The following is a 13,455-nucleotide window of genomic DNA, read 5'->3' on the forward strand; positions in this document are numbered from 1 at the left end:
GTCAACTGATCACCACCTGGTGGTGAGTTGGCTCAGGTGGTGGGGGAGGAAGCCGGTCAGATCTGGCAGGCCAAAACGTGTTGTGAGGGTCTGCTGGGAACGTCTGGCTGAGTCTCCCTTCAGATCCGGCTTCACCTCCCACCTTCAGCAGAGCTTCGAACATGTCCAGAGTGAGGCGGGGGACACTGAGTCCGAATGGGCTGTGTTCCGTACCTCTATTGTTGAGGCGGCCAGCCGGAGCTGTGGCTGTAAGGTCGTTGGTGCCTGTCGTGGCAGTAATCCCAGGACTCGTTGGTGGACACCAGCAGTGAGGGATGCCGTCAAGCTGAAGAAGGAGTCCTATCGGGCCTTCTTGGCCTGTGGGACTCCGGAGGCAGCTGATGGGTACCGACAGGCTAAGCGGCATGCGGCTTCGGCTGTTGCCGAGGCAAAAACTCGGGCATGGGAGGAGTTTGGTGAGGCCATGAAGAAAGACTTCCAAACGGTTTCGAGGCGGTTCTGGTCCACCATCCGGCGGCTCAGGAGGGGGAAGCAGTGCTCCATCAATACTGTGTACAGTGGAGGTGGTGAGCTTCTGACCTCAAATTGGGACGTAGTGGATCGGTGGAGGGAATACTTCGAAGACCCCCTCAATCCTTCCAACACGTCTTCTGATGAGGAAGCAGAGCTGGGGGACTCCGGGGAGGATCCTTCTATCTCTGGGGCTGAAGTTGCTGAGGTGGTCAAAAAGCTCCTTGGCGGCAAGGCCCTGGGGGTGGACAAGATTCGCCCGGAGGCTCTGGATGCTGTGGGGCTGTCGTGGCTGACACGCCTCTGCAGCATTGCATGGACATCGGAGACAGTGTTGCTGGATTGGCAGACTGGGGTGGTGGTCCCCCTTTTTAAGAAAGGGGGCCGGAGGGTGTGTTCCAATTACAGGGGAATCACACTCCTCAGCCTCCCTGGTAAGGTCTATTCAGGGGTCCTGGAGAGGAGGGTCCGCTGGATAGTCGAATCTCGGATTGAGGAGGAGCAGTGTGGTTTTCGTCCTGGTCGCGGAACAGTGGACCAGCTCTATACCCTCTTTGGGGTCCTGGAGGTGACATGGGAGTTTGCCCAACCAGTCTACATGTGTTTTGTGGACCTGGAGAAGGCATTCGACCGTGTCCCCCGGGGGCTCCTGTGGGGGGTACTCCGGGAGTATGGGGTACCGGACCCTCTTGTGCGAGCTGTCCGGTCCCTGTACGACAGGTGTCAGAGCTTGGTCCACATTGCCGGTAGTAAGTCGGATTTGTTTCCAGTGAGGGTTGGACTCCGCCAAGGCTGCCCTTTATTGCCGATTCTGTTCATAACTTATATGGACAGAATTTCTAGGCGCAGCCGAGGCGTTGAGGGGATCCGGCTTGGTGGCTTCAGGATTGGGTCCCTGCTTTTTTTCCTCCGCAGGGTGGCCGGGCTCACCCTTAGAGATAGGGTGAGGAGCTCGGTCATCCGGGAGGGGCTCAGAGTAGAGCCGCTGCTCCTCCACATCGAGAGGAACCAGTTGAGGTGGCTCGGGCATCTGGTCAGGATGCCTCCTGGACCTCCCTGGTGAGGTGTTCCAGCCACGTCCCTCTGGGAGGAGACCCCGGGGAAGACCCAGGACACGCTGGAGGGATTATATCTCTCGGCTGGCCTGGGAACGCTTCGGGATCCCCCCCCCCCCAGAGTTGGCAAATGTGGCTGGGGAGAGGGAAGTCTGGGCTTCCCTGCTTAGGCTGCTGCCCCCACGACCCGACCCCGGATAAGCGGCATGAAGACGAGACCTTATTAGACCAAGTCGTTTAGTAAAGACAAGTTGTGTTCTTCTCCTTTCTCATCAAGCAGCACATGGTAACCAAATCTTTTATCATTCTTCTCTAATTGACTACAGGATGGATGTATTGATACTCTGGAGTCAATACTTCAATATCAAACAGTCAAAATATCAGATTTGATACTTTTCTGAGCATGCTACCACTCTGCTGATGGAAAACAATTTTCATTTCTAGATGTGAGATTTAAGCAATAAAACTGCGTGATGCCTAGAAACAGTATTTTCTTTCTGAGTCACATGATGTTTAATTTTTTTTGCAAAATAAAAACTATATATCTAACATTGTGACAAAGTACATTGTGATTTGTAGGCATTTCCATTGCAAGGTGTTTAATACAGTTTTTATGAGAACTACAGGTGATGCCATGTAGCGTTGTTTCAGGGATTTCCAGTTGCTGCAGAGGATTTTTCACAGCTTTGCGAAGCTTTTCACTTTTATTTAATTTTTATGACTGTTAAACTCTGCATTTAACTGTTGCTTGCTATCAAGGATGGAAGTTATATTAATCTCTGATTATATGTAAAATTATGTTTTTCTCCTCTTCCATACATTTGGTCACATTTACCTGACATGCCTCCATATAGACGTGTTTGAAAAACCACCTCAAGAGCTTGAAAACATTTTAATGATATTTTATTGAAAAGTAGGCGTTGCCATTGTGTTTTTTTCCTGCGATATTTACAGTTGTGCTCATATTTATTCATCCCCTTTCATTAAAGGAAAAAACCAGTTGCCTGTAAAATAAGCTGAAATTGACTAAAGTAATAATAAATAAAAAATTTATGAAAATCATGACATTATTTTCTAATTCTGGTTCAATAGAAATATTTTTTTTAAAAAGCAAACAAATAAGATAATTTATTACATATTACATCACATATAAAGTAATATTTAGTTGAACAATCCTTTAATGTTTCCACTACAGTCAGGTGTTTTTTGTTCCTCTGTCAGACTTCTGCACCTGTTGACAGGTATTTTGTCCCACTGTTCAACAGAAAAGTGCTCTAATTTGTCCAGGACACATTTGTTTGTTTTTTTGTTTTTTTTTTCTTTCTTCAACTCAATTAAATGAAAAAAGAAAAAAAAAAAAAAAAAAAAAACCTGTGTCTTATATTACTAAATCATATTTTTGCAATTTTTTTGTTATTGTTCCTTTTTTAAGTCTCCAGTTATTTGAGTGACTGTTGTAAATTCAGCCTTTTCTTTAATGAAAGGGGATAAATACATATGAGCACAACTTTAGCTATCGTGCAGTTTGAGGCGGGATGGAAATGCAGCTTTGTTACATCTGGAAAAATGACAGCAGATAGAGATCATGGGAAAAAAATCTTCTAAAATCATCAAAAATGCGACTACAGTGCGACTCAAATCCCAGTCTCAGGCTCCAGTCTCCACCTCTGATCACTTTCTGGCAGAAAAAATAAACTCCTGTAACTGAGACACAACTTTTCAGGGTTTTTATGGAAGGCAGAACGAACCTGTTGCACAGTAAAAGACAAACTCTGAATGAAAGCACCCAGAGGAAGAGGCGGTTCTGCATGGTCGTGATGTCCTGGTGTTGCTTGTCCTGCATCTTTCAGGCCATCACAACAACCAAAATAACTTTATTTATAATAATCTATGGCACAGAGTCGTTGCATAATCCACTTTCGTGAGCATAAATCTTTAATCATAATGACATCCATCATATTAAGTGCACAGTAAACTGTAAACACAAACATGAAGCAAAGCAGCAAGAAGATCCACGTGAAGCCTCTTCACTCCAGCATCAATATTTCACCAATATTTTCAGTTCCCGTTGATTAGAATCTGCGTATTGTTTTCATTTGATACAGTGGAGAACCTGGACCCCAGAAACTCTGTTGCATCCTGTAAAACATGAGAAGCCGACACTTTCTGGCAGTTTCACACCTGCAGCACTAAACTCGTGTCTCCCACATGTCTGAATGTTTGTATAAGTGCACTTTTAGTTCAAATTAAAACAATTAAATCCTCCAGCTGCTCTTCATGCTGCAGCGAGACGTTCTGCAAGCTGAAGCTGTTAAAAATCAGGAACAACACATGAATGTAAGCGAGAGTATCCAGTCACGTTGGACGGTTTGCAGTTTCTACGTTGTAAAGTCTAAAAATAAGGAAAATATCATCAGATGCACAAAACATGACACATTAGCCCCATTTATGGCAGTTTTTCACTCATTAAAGGAATGTTTCAACAATTTCAACAAAGTATAATTAAGATTAGCAGGTGTTTCCGTGATATTTAGTACGTCAGCCATAGTTCTGATGAAATTCTGCCATGTCGCCTGAAGTGTGTTTCAGATTTTCCGGATTTTCCACGGCTTTTCAAAGCCTTTCTCCGTCTTTGCTCTTTCTAAGGGCAGAAAGACTTCTTCTGTATTTTCTGTCAGTGTTAACGACTGAAGAACAGAAGAGAGTAACATGTCATGTGACGTCCATCTGAAGACACATTTTCCTCATTTTAAGACTTAAAGAAGTGAAACTTCTGAACTTCAAATTAAAATCTTTGTTCTTTCTTTATCAGCGGTTTGAATCTGTGAGACGTCGGCTGCTCCGTCTCCGAGGCGTTCCATCTGATCAGGCGCCGTCGATGCAGTCCTTTAAAGAGATCAGATGAGTTAAATAAGGAAAGTCTTTTATTAGTATCAAATGTCATTTCATTACCTTTGTTCTGACAACCGTAGTGTAGTTCTGAGGGGAAGCTGCGCTCATTACTGTAGTATAAACAGTAATTCTGAAAGGGTTGTTAAAGCAGAAGACACACAGTTATGTATAATAAGACCTGAGTAGGAAAGCTTTAAAATAACTGCATGTAACTAGTAGAACGTGACAGAAACTCAGCTGCTGAAACTGTAAATATGGGACACGAGGAAGTAAAACTGCTTTGCAAACAACTGTTCCGTGTTGTATGACAGAAAACTGCTTGCTTACCCGTTGCACACTGGAGAGAGCGATAACACCTGCAGGACAAGGCTCGGTTAGAAATCCATGCATTCAGACGTGTGCGTGTTCTTCGTCTCACGTGGACGTGTCCACACTTACGTGATAAAGCGAATTCATGTTGATGTGATCTTGGCCCGTTGCATTCAGTGCCTTGTTTGCTGCTTCCCTACGAAACAAACACACAACAGCACCAGAACATCATCGGGGGGGGGGGGTATACAAGAGACTGGGTACAAACAGGTTGTACCCACAGCTATCTGATCGAGCATTCTCATCCGAAATCCAAGAAATTCTTGCCGGAAATAATGAAGCGATCTCGAAAAGTCAAGCTAGGAACTTCTAAGTGGCCGAGGACCTCGGGATTCAGAATGTAAAGATGGAAGCAGCCAGTACTCCCCGTAGCACATTGTTAATAAAACCCTTTAGAAAATAAATTTGTGTCCGCGAAGTTTCTAGCAGCAGTCAGTCGCTCGTGTCTCGTTTGGAAAAAAGTTGCGTCAATATCATAGACTGTATATAAAAAGATGGACGGAGCCTCCGTGACGTCACCAGTAGGTTTCTGAAGAGCTAAAATGAAGCTCGGTGGGCGGTTCCTACCGTCGCCATCTTGGCAGAGGCATGTCGTCTCGCCCGGAAAATACAAATATGGGCAAAGAAGTGGAGCTGAGAGGGGGGCTGTGAGCGTCATGGTGGATGATTGACATCGAGCGAACTCCGAGCTTTCTGTAGCTAATAGCTAACCGAGCTAACCCGGAGATAACAGGAGCTAACCAGCTAACGGAGGTAAGCAGGCTAAAGCTAAGTCACGTTGTTAACCAACTAAAAACTGCGGTTGTTCTACATTCTTCTTACTTGAAGCCGGAGATCGGGTACCTGCCAATCAACAGGACACGCCACTAAATATGCCGAACTTAAAGAAAAGATTAAATTACTTTTAAACGGGCGAGTTAGAAAAAAAATCACTCCTCCAACAGTTGTCATGAAGGTAAACCTGACCTATTAAACCTAAAATGGATTTTTGTACCAGGTTGTAAACATGTTCTATGGGGGTCTATGGAGATTTGCTCTGTTTTGGAGCCCCTAGTGGATGAACGGGGGAACTGCAGTTTTATGCACTTCTGCTTAGGCTTCTCTTTTAACCGCCGGATGTTGCCGCTTGGTCAATATGGGTTAGGGAATCATAATCACCTGAACTGGCTGGTGTTCTCATTGGGGCTTTTTTTTACAACGGCTTTGTTATTTTCTTTTATTTTGTAGAAGCTCACAAACTGGCTGTTTTGGAATCATCCATTTTTTCCATGTTGGTGCAACAGACTGTCTACTCTGAAATCCCAGGCAACATGAACGCACCACAAGCCCCTCAGAAAGACAGACAACACATTAACTTCTGATTACACCACTTGACGGCATTTTATGAGGCTAATACAGAAAAAAACATGTTTTTATGAAAACTACAGGAGAGTTTTACACTTCGACCCTGTTTTTAAACTTTAACAGCAAAGTAAAAACATTGAGATTTTACTAAATAAAATCTAAGACCTTGGATGAAAATGTGCCCTTTTTTAACACTGTAAGGCCCATTTCTGTTCCATTACGTATGTAAATGTTGATGTCGGGTTCAAACGTTGTCATAAGTCACGGTGCCTCAGACTTCCACCCATGTTTTATGTTACCATGGTTGCTGAGTCAGTTTGGTCAGTTCCACAAGGGGGCAGTGTTTAGTTTAGAGTTAACCTCTGACAATAGTTGACGATGATAATTCGCCACCATAAAGTTGTTTACAAACTTCCAAAAACAACAGAAGAGGATAAATAAAAACACAGGCTGTGTTTGAATGTCCAACTCGTCCCCAACCCCTCATTTACTACACAGCGCTACACTACATAGCAGACTACTTAGTGAACTCGTTCCTTTGGCAATTCGGACATGAAGCTGGCTTTTTTCTCCTCGTCGCAGTTTACGTAACTACCAATTGTCACCACGGCAACCATATGTCGTAACAAATCCAAGCCAAACTATTTTCTTATATTGCATTTTATTCTTTGTTACATATTTATTCAATAAATAAGGATATAAAATTAATTATCTAGTTTTTTTTTTTAACTTGCTTTGACATTCACGTCCTTTGCGCCATTTTGAGCTCTTGCCTGCAATGCATTGTGGTCTATATTGACCCGTCTAGTGACCACTGACACTCACTACTCTTCAAACTGCATTGTGGGTCATTTTAAGTGCACTACTTTTCTCTGTGAACATTTGGACACCCCGAGAAACCAATATTTAGCGCGCTAAGGGGTGTCAAACTCCAGTGCTCGAGGGCCGGTATCCAACAGGTTTTTGTTGTTTATTTGCACCAACACAGCTGATTCCAATCAAATGGATCCAACAGCTTATAGTCAAACTGCTTATGAATTTCGGTCAGGTGTGTTGGAGCATGGAGACAACAAAACACTGCAGGATACCGTCGCTCAAGGACTGGAGTTTGACACCTGTGATGAAGGGAATATGGTGGACATTCGGACACAACCACAACGTATTTTGCAGTTTTCAACATTTCCTTCATCAGGTGCTTTTTATTTGATGGTTTCTGTGTCGTCATCTTCTTGTTTCTCTGGTTTGTTTCTTTCTGTGGATGTGTGTCAACTATAAAACTCGACACTGCCCCTGCTGGTTTCTGGTGGTATTGCTCTGTTTTCTGCGTCAAGTGAAATTTATGCCTAATCAGCACAGGAGGGGGCCTAAACTGTCTCTGTACCAGTTTTCTGCATCCAGCACAGAGGGGCCTTTAAATTCAAAGTTCTGAAATTTAGACTTTTTAAGACCCTGATTATGGAGTGTGTTGATAATCACATGCGGTGACACACCTGCGATGATCTGACGGTGGCGCAGGAAGCCAGTGGTCAAAGTTGGTCTCCACTCTGAACCATCTAAAAAGATTCAGAAAACCCTGTTAGATGTTTGTTTGGTAAATCACACTCACATGACCTTCGTCTTCTTACCCTCCGTTTACTGGCTCCAGTGGCCAGATATCAGCAGGGCCCGATCGATCTCTGGTGATGACCACCCCTTCCCCGGGTCGCACCCCGCCCACAATGTAATACACCCCGGTAATGATGGGCGTCTTCGACAATCGCATGACTGCATCCTGAAAGTCCTCTGCTTCCTCCAATGTCTGTGTGAAGGACACACCGTTAGTTTCCCGTTGCAGGGAATTGGTCCTGATCTGGCTGCTTACTCACCTCCCTGACCAGCCAGCTGACCGGAGATCTGTGGAACAGGAAAGCAGACACCACGTTCTTCCACCAGTTCCACCAGTGCTCGGTTCCTGATCAACCACAGACAACCATGAAGATGCAGCGAAACGAGGAAATCTGACATTTGTCTGAGCAGGAGAGCTCTTACCTCGCTGGTCGCCGGAGACGGTGAACTTGTGAGGACTCTGTCCCGTCCATAAGCCAACATAACCAGCAAACGACGTCCCACGATAAGCAACCTGTAAAGAACCACAACACTTTATATCTGATTACTGCATCTCCAGTTGGATCAGTTTCACCTCCTTCTGTATTCCCGGACTGTCTGGACGAGAGGGGTCCAACTCACTGGTCAGATAACAGCATAATAACTAAGGCTGCAACGATTTGTCCACAACGTCGACAATGAAATTTCATTGTCAACGCGTTGCATTATAAACGTAACGGCTTTGCTAAAAAAACGCTTCTCAGGGCAACTGAAAGCCGTTTACCATCTACTGCTTTTCAGACCATATAAGAACTTTAAACATCAAGTAAATGACACAAAACACCACAGGAAGTGCTGGGGGCAGTATTGTCCTGCAGTGTCTTTGTTTAAACAACGAAGAAGAAACTGACAGTGGCGCAATCTATTTCCAAAGTTTGCGGATATTTCACGCTAAACAAAAAAGTGTCAAACGGGTGAAATGTATGGATAGATTTTCATGAAAAATAATCGTGACTAATCAACTAATCGAAAAAATTATTTACAGATTAGTCGACTATTAAAATAATAGTTAGTTGCAGCCCTAATAACAACCAAATCATTTGTTTTATTTGACTTTTTCTAAAAGTCCCCAGAACCAGAACCAGAACCTGAACGGGTCTGACGGAGGGACGGATCCTATTGAAGAAGTCTGGGATGTTCTGGAAAAAACATCTAATGATGAACTTTAGAAATTCCCTCAAGGACCCGGGAGAAATGGCGGACGGGGATTTGGGAGAAAAGACGGACAGAGACCCGGATGAAAACACAGACAGGGACTCAGGAGAAAAGACGGACAGGGATCCGGGAGAAAGACGGACAGGGATCCGGGAGAAAGACAGACAGGGACTCAGGAGAAAAGATGGACAGGGATCTGGGAGAAAGACAGACAGGGATCTTGGAGAAAGACGGACAGGGATCCGGAAGAAAAGACAGACAGGGACTCAGGAGAAAAGACGGACAGGGATCTTGGAGAAAAGACGGACAGGGATCTTGGAGAAAAGACGGACAGGGATCTTGGAGAAAAGACGGACAGGGATCCGGGAGAAAAGACAGACAGGGACTCAGGAGAAAAGACGGACAGGGATCTTGGAGAAAAGACGGACAGGGATCTGGGAGAAAGACGGACAGGGATCCGGGAGAAAAGACAGACAGGGACTCAGGAGAAAAGACGGACAGGGATCTTGGAGAAAAGACGGACAGGGATCCGGGAGAAAAGACGGACAGGGATCCGGGAGAAAAGACGGACAGGGATCTTGGAGAAAAGACGGACAGGGATCCGGGAGAAAAGACGGACAGGGATCCGGGAGAAAAGACGGACAGGGATCCGGGAGAAAAGACAGACAGGGACTCAGGAGAAAAGACGGACAGGGATCCGGGAGAAAAGACAGACAGGGATCCGGGAGAAAAGATGGACAGGGATCCGGGAGAAAAGACGGACAGGGACTCAGGAGAAAAGACGGACAGGGATCCGGGAGAAAAGATGGACAGGGATCCGGGAGAAAAGACAGACAGGGATCCGGGAGAAAAGATGGACAGGGATCCGGGAGAAAAGACAGACAGGGATCCGGGAGAAAAGATGGACAGGGACTCAGGAGAAAAGACGGACAGGGATCCGGGAGAAAAGACGGACAGGGATCCGGGAGAAAAGACGGACAGGGATCCGGGAGAAAAGATGGACAGGGATCCGGGAGAAAAGACGGACAGGGATCCGGGAGAAAAGACGGACAGGGATCCGGGAAAAAAGACAGACAGGGACTCAGGAGAAAAGACGGACAGGGATCTTGGAGAAAAGACGGACAGGGATCCGGGAGAAAAGACGGACAGGGATCTTGGAGAAAAGACGGACAGAGAAAGTAAATAAACAGCATCAACACACCGTTCCATTCTTCAGGAAAACTACGTCTATAGTCAGATTCTTCAAAACAGGATGTGGATAATCCAGATTCCTGCCATGGTACACGTTCCCACTTTGGTCCTGGGCTACGACGCTCGTGCAGAACCTGCCGGTACATAAACATGGGAGACATATTCATTAGAGAGGGGTTCTTAATATCCCTACATATCTGCTGCTGTGTGTGAAAGTCTACATACGCAGAGACTTCATAAGCAAAGTTAAGAATGATGATGTCTGACAAGCTTCCTCCCAGCTGTGAGGCCATGCCACGGAGCTCCGCTGCGTAAGGCTGAGGAACGTACTTTTCCAGGGCATTGACAACAGGAATGAAAGCATGATGAACCCATTTAGGAACAGTGGAGCTGGGAACAAAGAACAACTGATGGTTACAGTTATCATGGGAGACTGAACACCCATCAATACTGCTGATCAGACAGATGTGCTGCTGTGTGGAGAGGTTTAATGAGACTAATCCCAGCAATCACTGGGAAAGAGGCAGGGTACATCCTGGACAGGTCGCCAGTTCATCACAGGGCCGACACAGAGAGACAAACAACCACACACACACACACACACACTCCTAGGGACAATTTAGAGTAACTAATCAACCCAACATGCTTGTTTCTGGACGGTGAGAGGAAGCTGAAGCACCCAGAGAGAAACCCACTGCATTTATATTAGTGGTAAAAACTGTAACGGTAACATCTGTCTATCGGGAGCAGATTGAACAGGTGGGAGGAGTTCTTTAAACTGGTCAAATAATGAGTGTAAGGTAACTTAAGATATTCACATGTGAACTCTATTTACACAAGAAAACATAGTGTGTCAACATGTACACATCCTCACAAAAAAAGAAAAGAAAAAAGTTTCCTCCAAAGCTAGCAGGTCGGAGCATCGTAGTGGAAGAAGGATGGTGGGAAACCATCTGAAACAATCTGAATGATGGTAATCTGTCAAAGTTTGGTGAAACCAGATGGAAGAAAAACAGCAATAGAACTCAGGACCAAATATTTTATAAACAATTCTGAAAGATGCGTGTATCTATCATTTTCCATCCGTTTGAAGCTTTATTATTCATTCTGAAAGCGGTAGATGACCAGATGCCCGAGCCACCTCAGCTGGTTCCTCTCAATGCGGAGGGGCAGTGGCTCTACTCTGTTCTCCTCCTGGATGACCGAGCTCCTTGCCCTATCTCTAAGGGAGAGCCCGGCCATTATGGGTGGGAAAATCTAATCGAAAAATTGAATATCAAGATTTTTTGCTTCAAAATTTAAAAAAAAATTATTTTTCTTTTTTTTAAATTAATAAAAATAATCCATTGTAAAATTTTTGATCACTTTTATTGTTTTTATTGATCTTTTTACTTGTCTTCTAGGGCATTATAGCAGCAGATTGATGGTCTGGCTACTGGGTTGTTGTTTTTTTTTCTTGAAATCAAGAAAAATGACAAGTAAAAAAAGTTTTGTATTTTTTTTGTCTGTTTGTTTTTAAGTCTCCAAAAATCAGCAATATAGAGGGATCATGAGAATCGCAATTTAAATGGAATCGGCACCCAAAAAATCTAAATCAAACCTAATCGGGATGAAAGCATATCGTCACAGCCCTACCGGCCACCCTGCGGACGAAACTCATTTCAGCTGCCCGTATACGAGATCTCGTCCTTTTGGTCACGACCCACAGCTCATGACCATAGGTGAGGGTAAGAACTGGTAAATCAGGAGCTTTGCCTTCTGGCTCGGCTTCACCACAACAGATTGGCGCTGAGTCCTGCAGACACCGTCTGTCGATCTCACGCTCCATCCTTCCCTCACTCGTGAACAAGACCCTGAAATATTTAAACTGCTGTGACCTTTCTGCTGATGCATTTTCATTTTCAAAATTTTGGTACCAATTTGCTGTCAATGTTATGAAAATTCAACCATGAATGTCGGTTTCTTCATAATTTTAACAATATTAGCAGTCTTGAAGAAGAAAATGAAAGTTTGTATTATGTAGCATTCATTATATTTATCAGTAAAAAAAAATGTTCTGAAAATGAAAAAGCATTTCTGTTAATCCATTTAACATATAAAATCTCTTCCACACTAGCTGAGGTCAACAAATCCAGAAAATGAGGAAACAGCATCGAGATACAGTAAAAATAGTAACATTTAACTACATAACAAGCATCTTAAGTATCTTTGACATCATGCATTATACGTTTTGTTTTTATAAATGTAGTAATAGCTAACTTATTACACTTTTTGAGTTCCTTGTTGTAAATATAAGCTTACTGTAACACTTCCTGTATCAGGTTTAACAGATCAAACTGATCCGAGTTAAAATGTTTCTAAAACTATGACGATAAAAACAAACTTACTCGATGATGGTCGCGGCGGCTTTCCTCAGATATTCTACATCAAAGACTTTGAGAAGTGGCGTCCAGCGGACTTCCGCGCCGTCGTCCAGGCTGATGTTCACCCTGGGAGGAGCGAACTGCGGCTGGCACGAGCCTGCCAGCGCGAGCAGCAGCGCCACGGTCCGTAACATCACGACGGTCCGGCTCCGACTCACTCTGACACGGGACGAAACCAGTCCTGTCTATGCTGTCCTGCTGGGACGGCTGAAAACCACACAGTCAATGCTGGAAACGGCCCCAGCTGTGGCTTTTCAAAATAAAATACTCATTTCTAAGTCGTTTCTTACCAACAACAAACAGCAGCAGAGTGGATGGTTTAGTCTCCCAGTAAAACCAATACAAACTACTCGGCGTATCCATCTCCAGTACACTGGATTCTCGGTGCAATTAGTAAAAATGCATCTCATCCACATGCTGCTGTTTTAACTGGACCTGAACACATTACACCAGTTTAATAGGTTTATACTGGTTTCCAGTCAGTCTCGCAAAAGACTGTGAAAATCTACCGATGGTGAGGCAGGACTATTAGGTGCAACTAGTCCACACCAGAGTCCAGACCAGAGTCCAGACCAAAGCCCAGACCAGAGTCCAGACCAGAGTCCAGACCAGATTCCAGACCAGAGTCCAGACCAGAGTCCACACCAGATTCCAGACCAAATTCCAGACCAGAGTCCACACCAGAGTCCAGACCAGAGTCCAGACCAAATCCCAGACCAGAGTCCAGACCAGAGTCCACACCAGAGTCCAGACCAGAGTCCAGACCAGAGTCCAGACCAAATCCCAGACCAGAGTCCACACCAGAGTCCAGACCAGAGTCCAGACCAAATCCCAGACCAGAGTCCAGACCAGATTCCAGACCAGAGTCCAGA

General features: G+C 44.7%; 1 protein-coding gene across 1 annotated transcript; it reads right to left on the reverse strand.

Moving 5' to 3' along the window:
• Positions 1 to 3,495: 3,495 nt before the first annotated feature.
• Positions 3,496 to 12,778, reverse strand: LOC306757691 (N-acylethanolamine-hydrolyzing acid amidase-like). Its single transcript, XM_079242814.1, has 11 exons — positions 12,548 to 12,778; positions 10,386 to 10,550; positions 10,171 to 10,294; positions 8,199 to 8,289; positions 8,036 to 8,121; positions 7,796 to 7,968; positions 7,661 to 7,723; positions 4,896 to 4,962; positions 4,785 to 4,813; positions 4,518 to 4,587; positions 3,496 to 4,451 (listed from the first exon to the last, which is right to left on the reverse strand). Exons 1-11 carry the CDS (start codon positions 12,715 to 12,717, stop codon positions 4,431 to 4,433), a joined length of 1,059 nt encoding a protein of 352 aa, XP_079098940.1. The 5' UTR covers positions 12,718 to 12,778; the 3' UTR covers positions 3,496 to 4,430.
• Between the last annotated feature and the right edge of the window lie 677 nt (positions 12,779 to 13,455).

The sequence above is a fragment of the Telmatherina bonti genome (genome assembly GCF_933228915.1).
Source record: "Telmatherina bonti genome assembly, chromosome: 6".
Classification (NCBI taxonomy): Eukaryota; Metazoa; Chordata; class Actinopteri; order Atheriniformes; family Telmatherinidae; genus Telmatherina; species Telmatherina bonti.

Excerpts from the sequence above, each read along its gene's own strand:
- LOC306757691 (XM_079242814.1), bottom strand. The coding sequence starts at position 12,717 with ATGTTACGGACCGTGGCGCTGCTGCTCGCGCTGGCAGGCTCGTGCCAG. Across the intron at positions 10,295-10,385 it reads TTTGCTTATGAAGTCTCTGC|GTTCTGCACGAGCGTCGTAG; the intron begins GTATGTAGACTT and ends ATGTACCGGCAG. Across the intron at positions 8,122-8,198 it reads CGTCTCCGGCGACCAGCGAG|GAACCGAGCACTGGTGGAAC; the intron begins GTAAGAGCTCTC and ends GTGGTTGATCAG.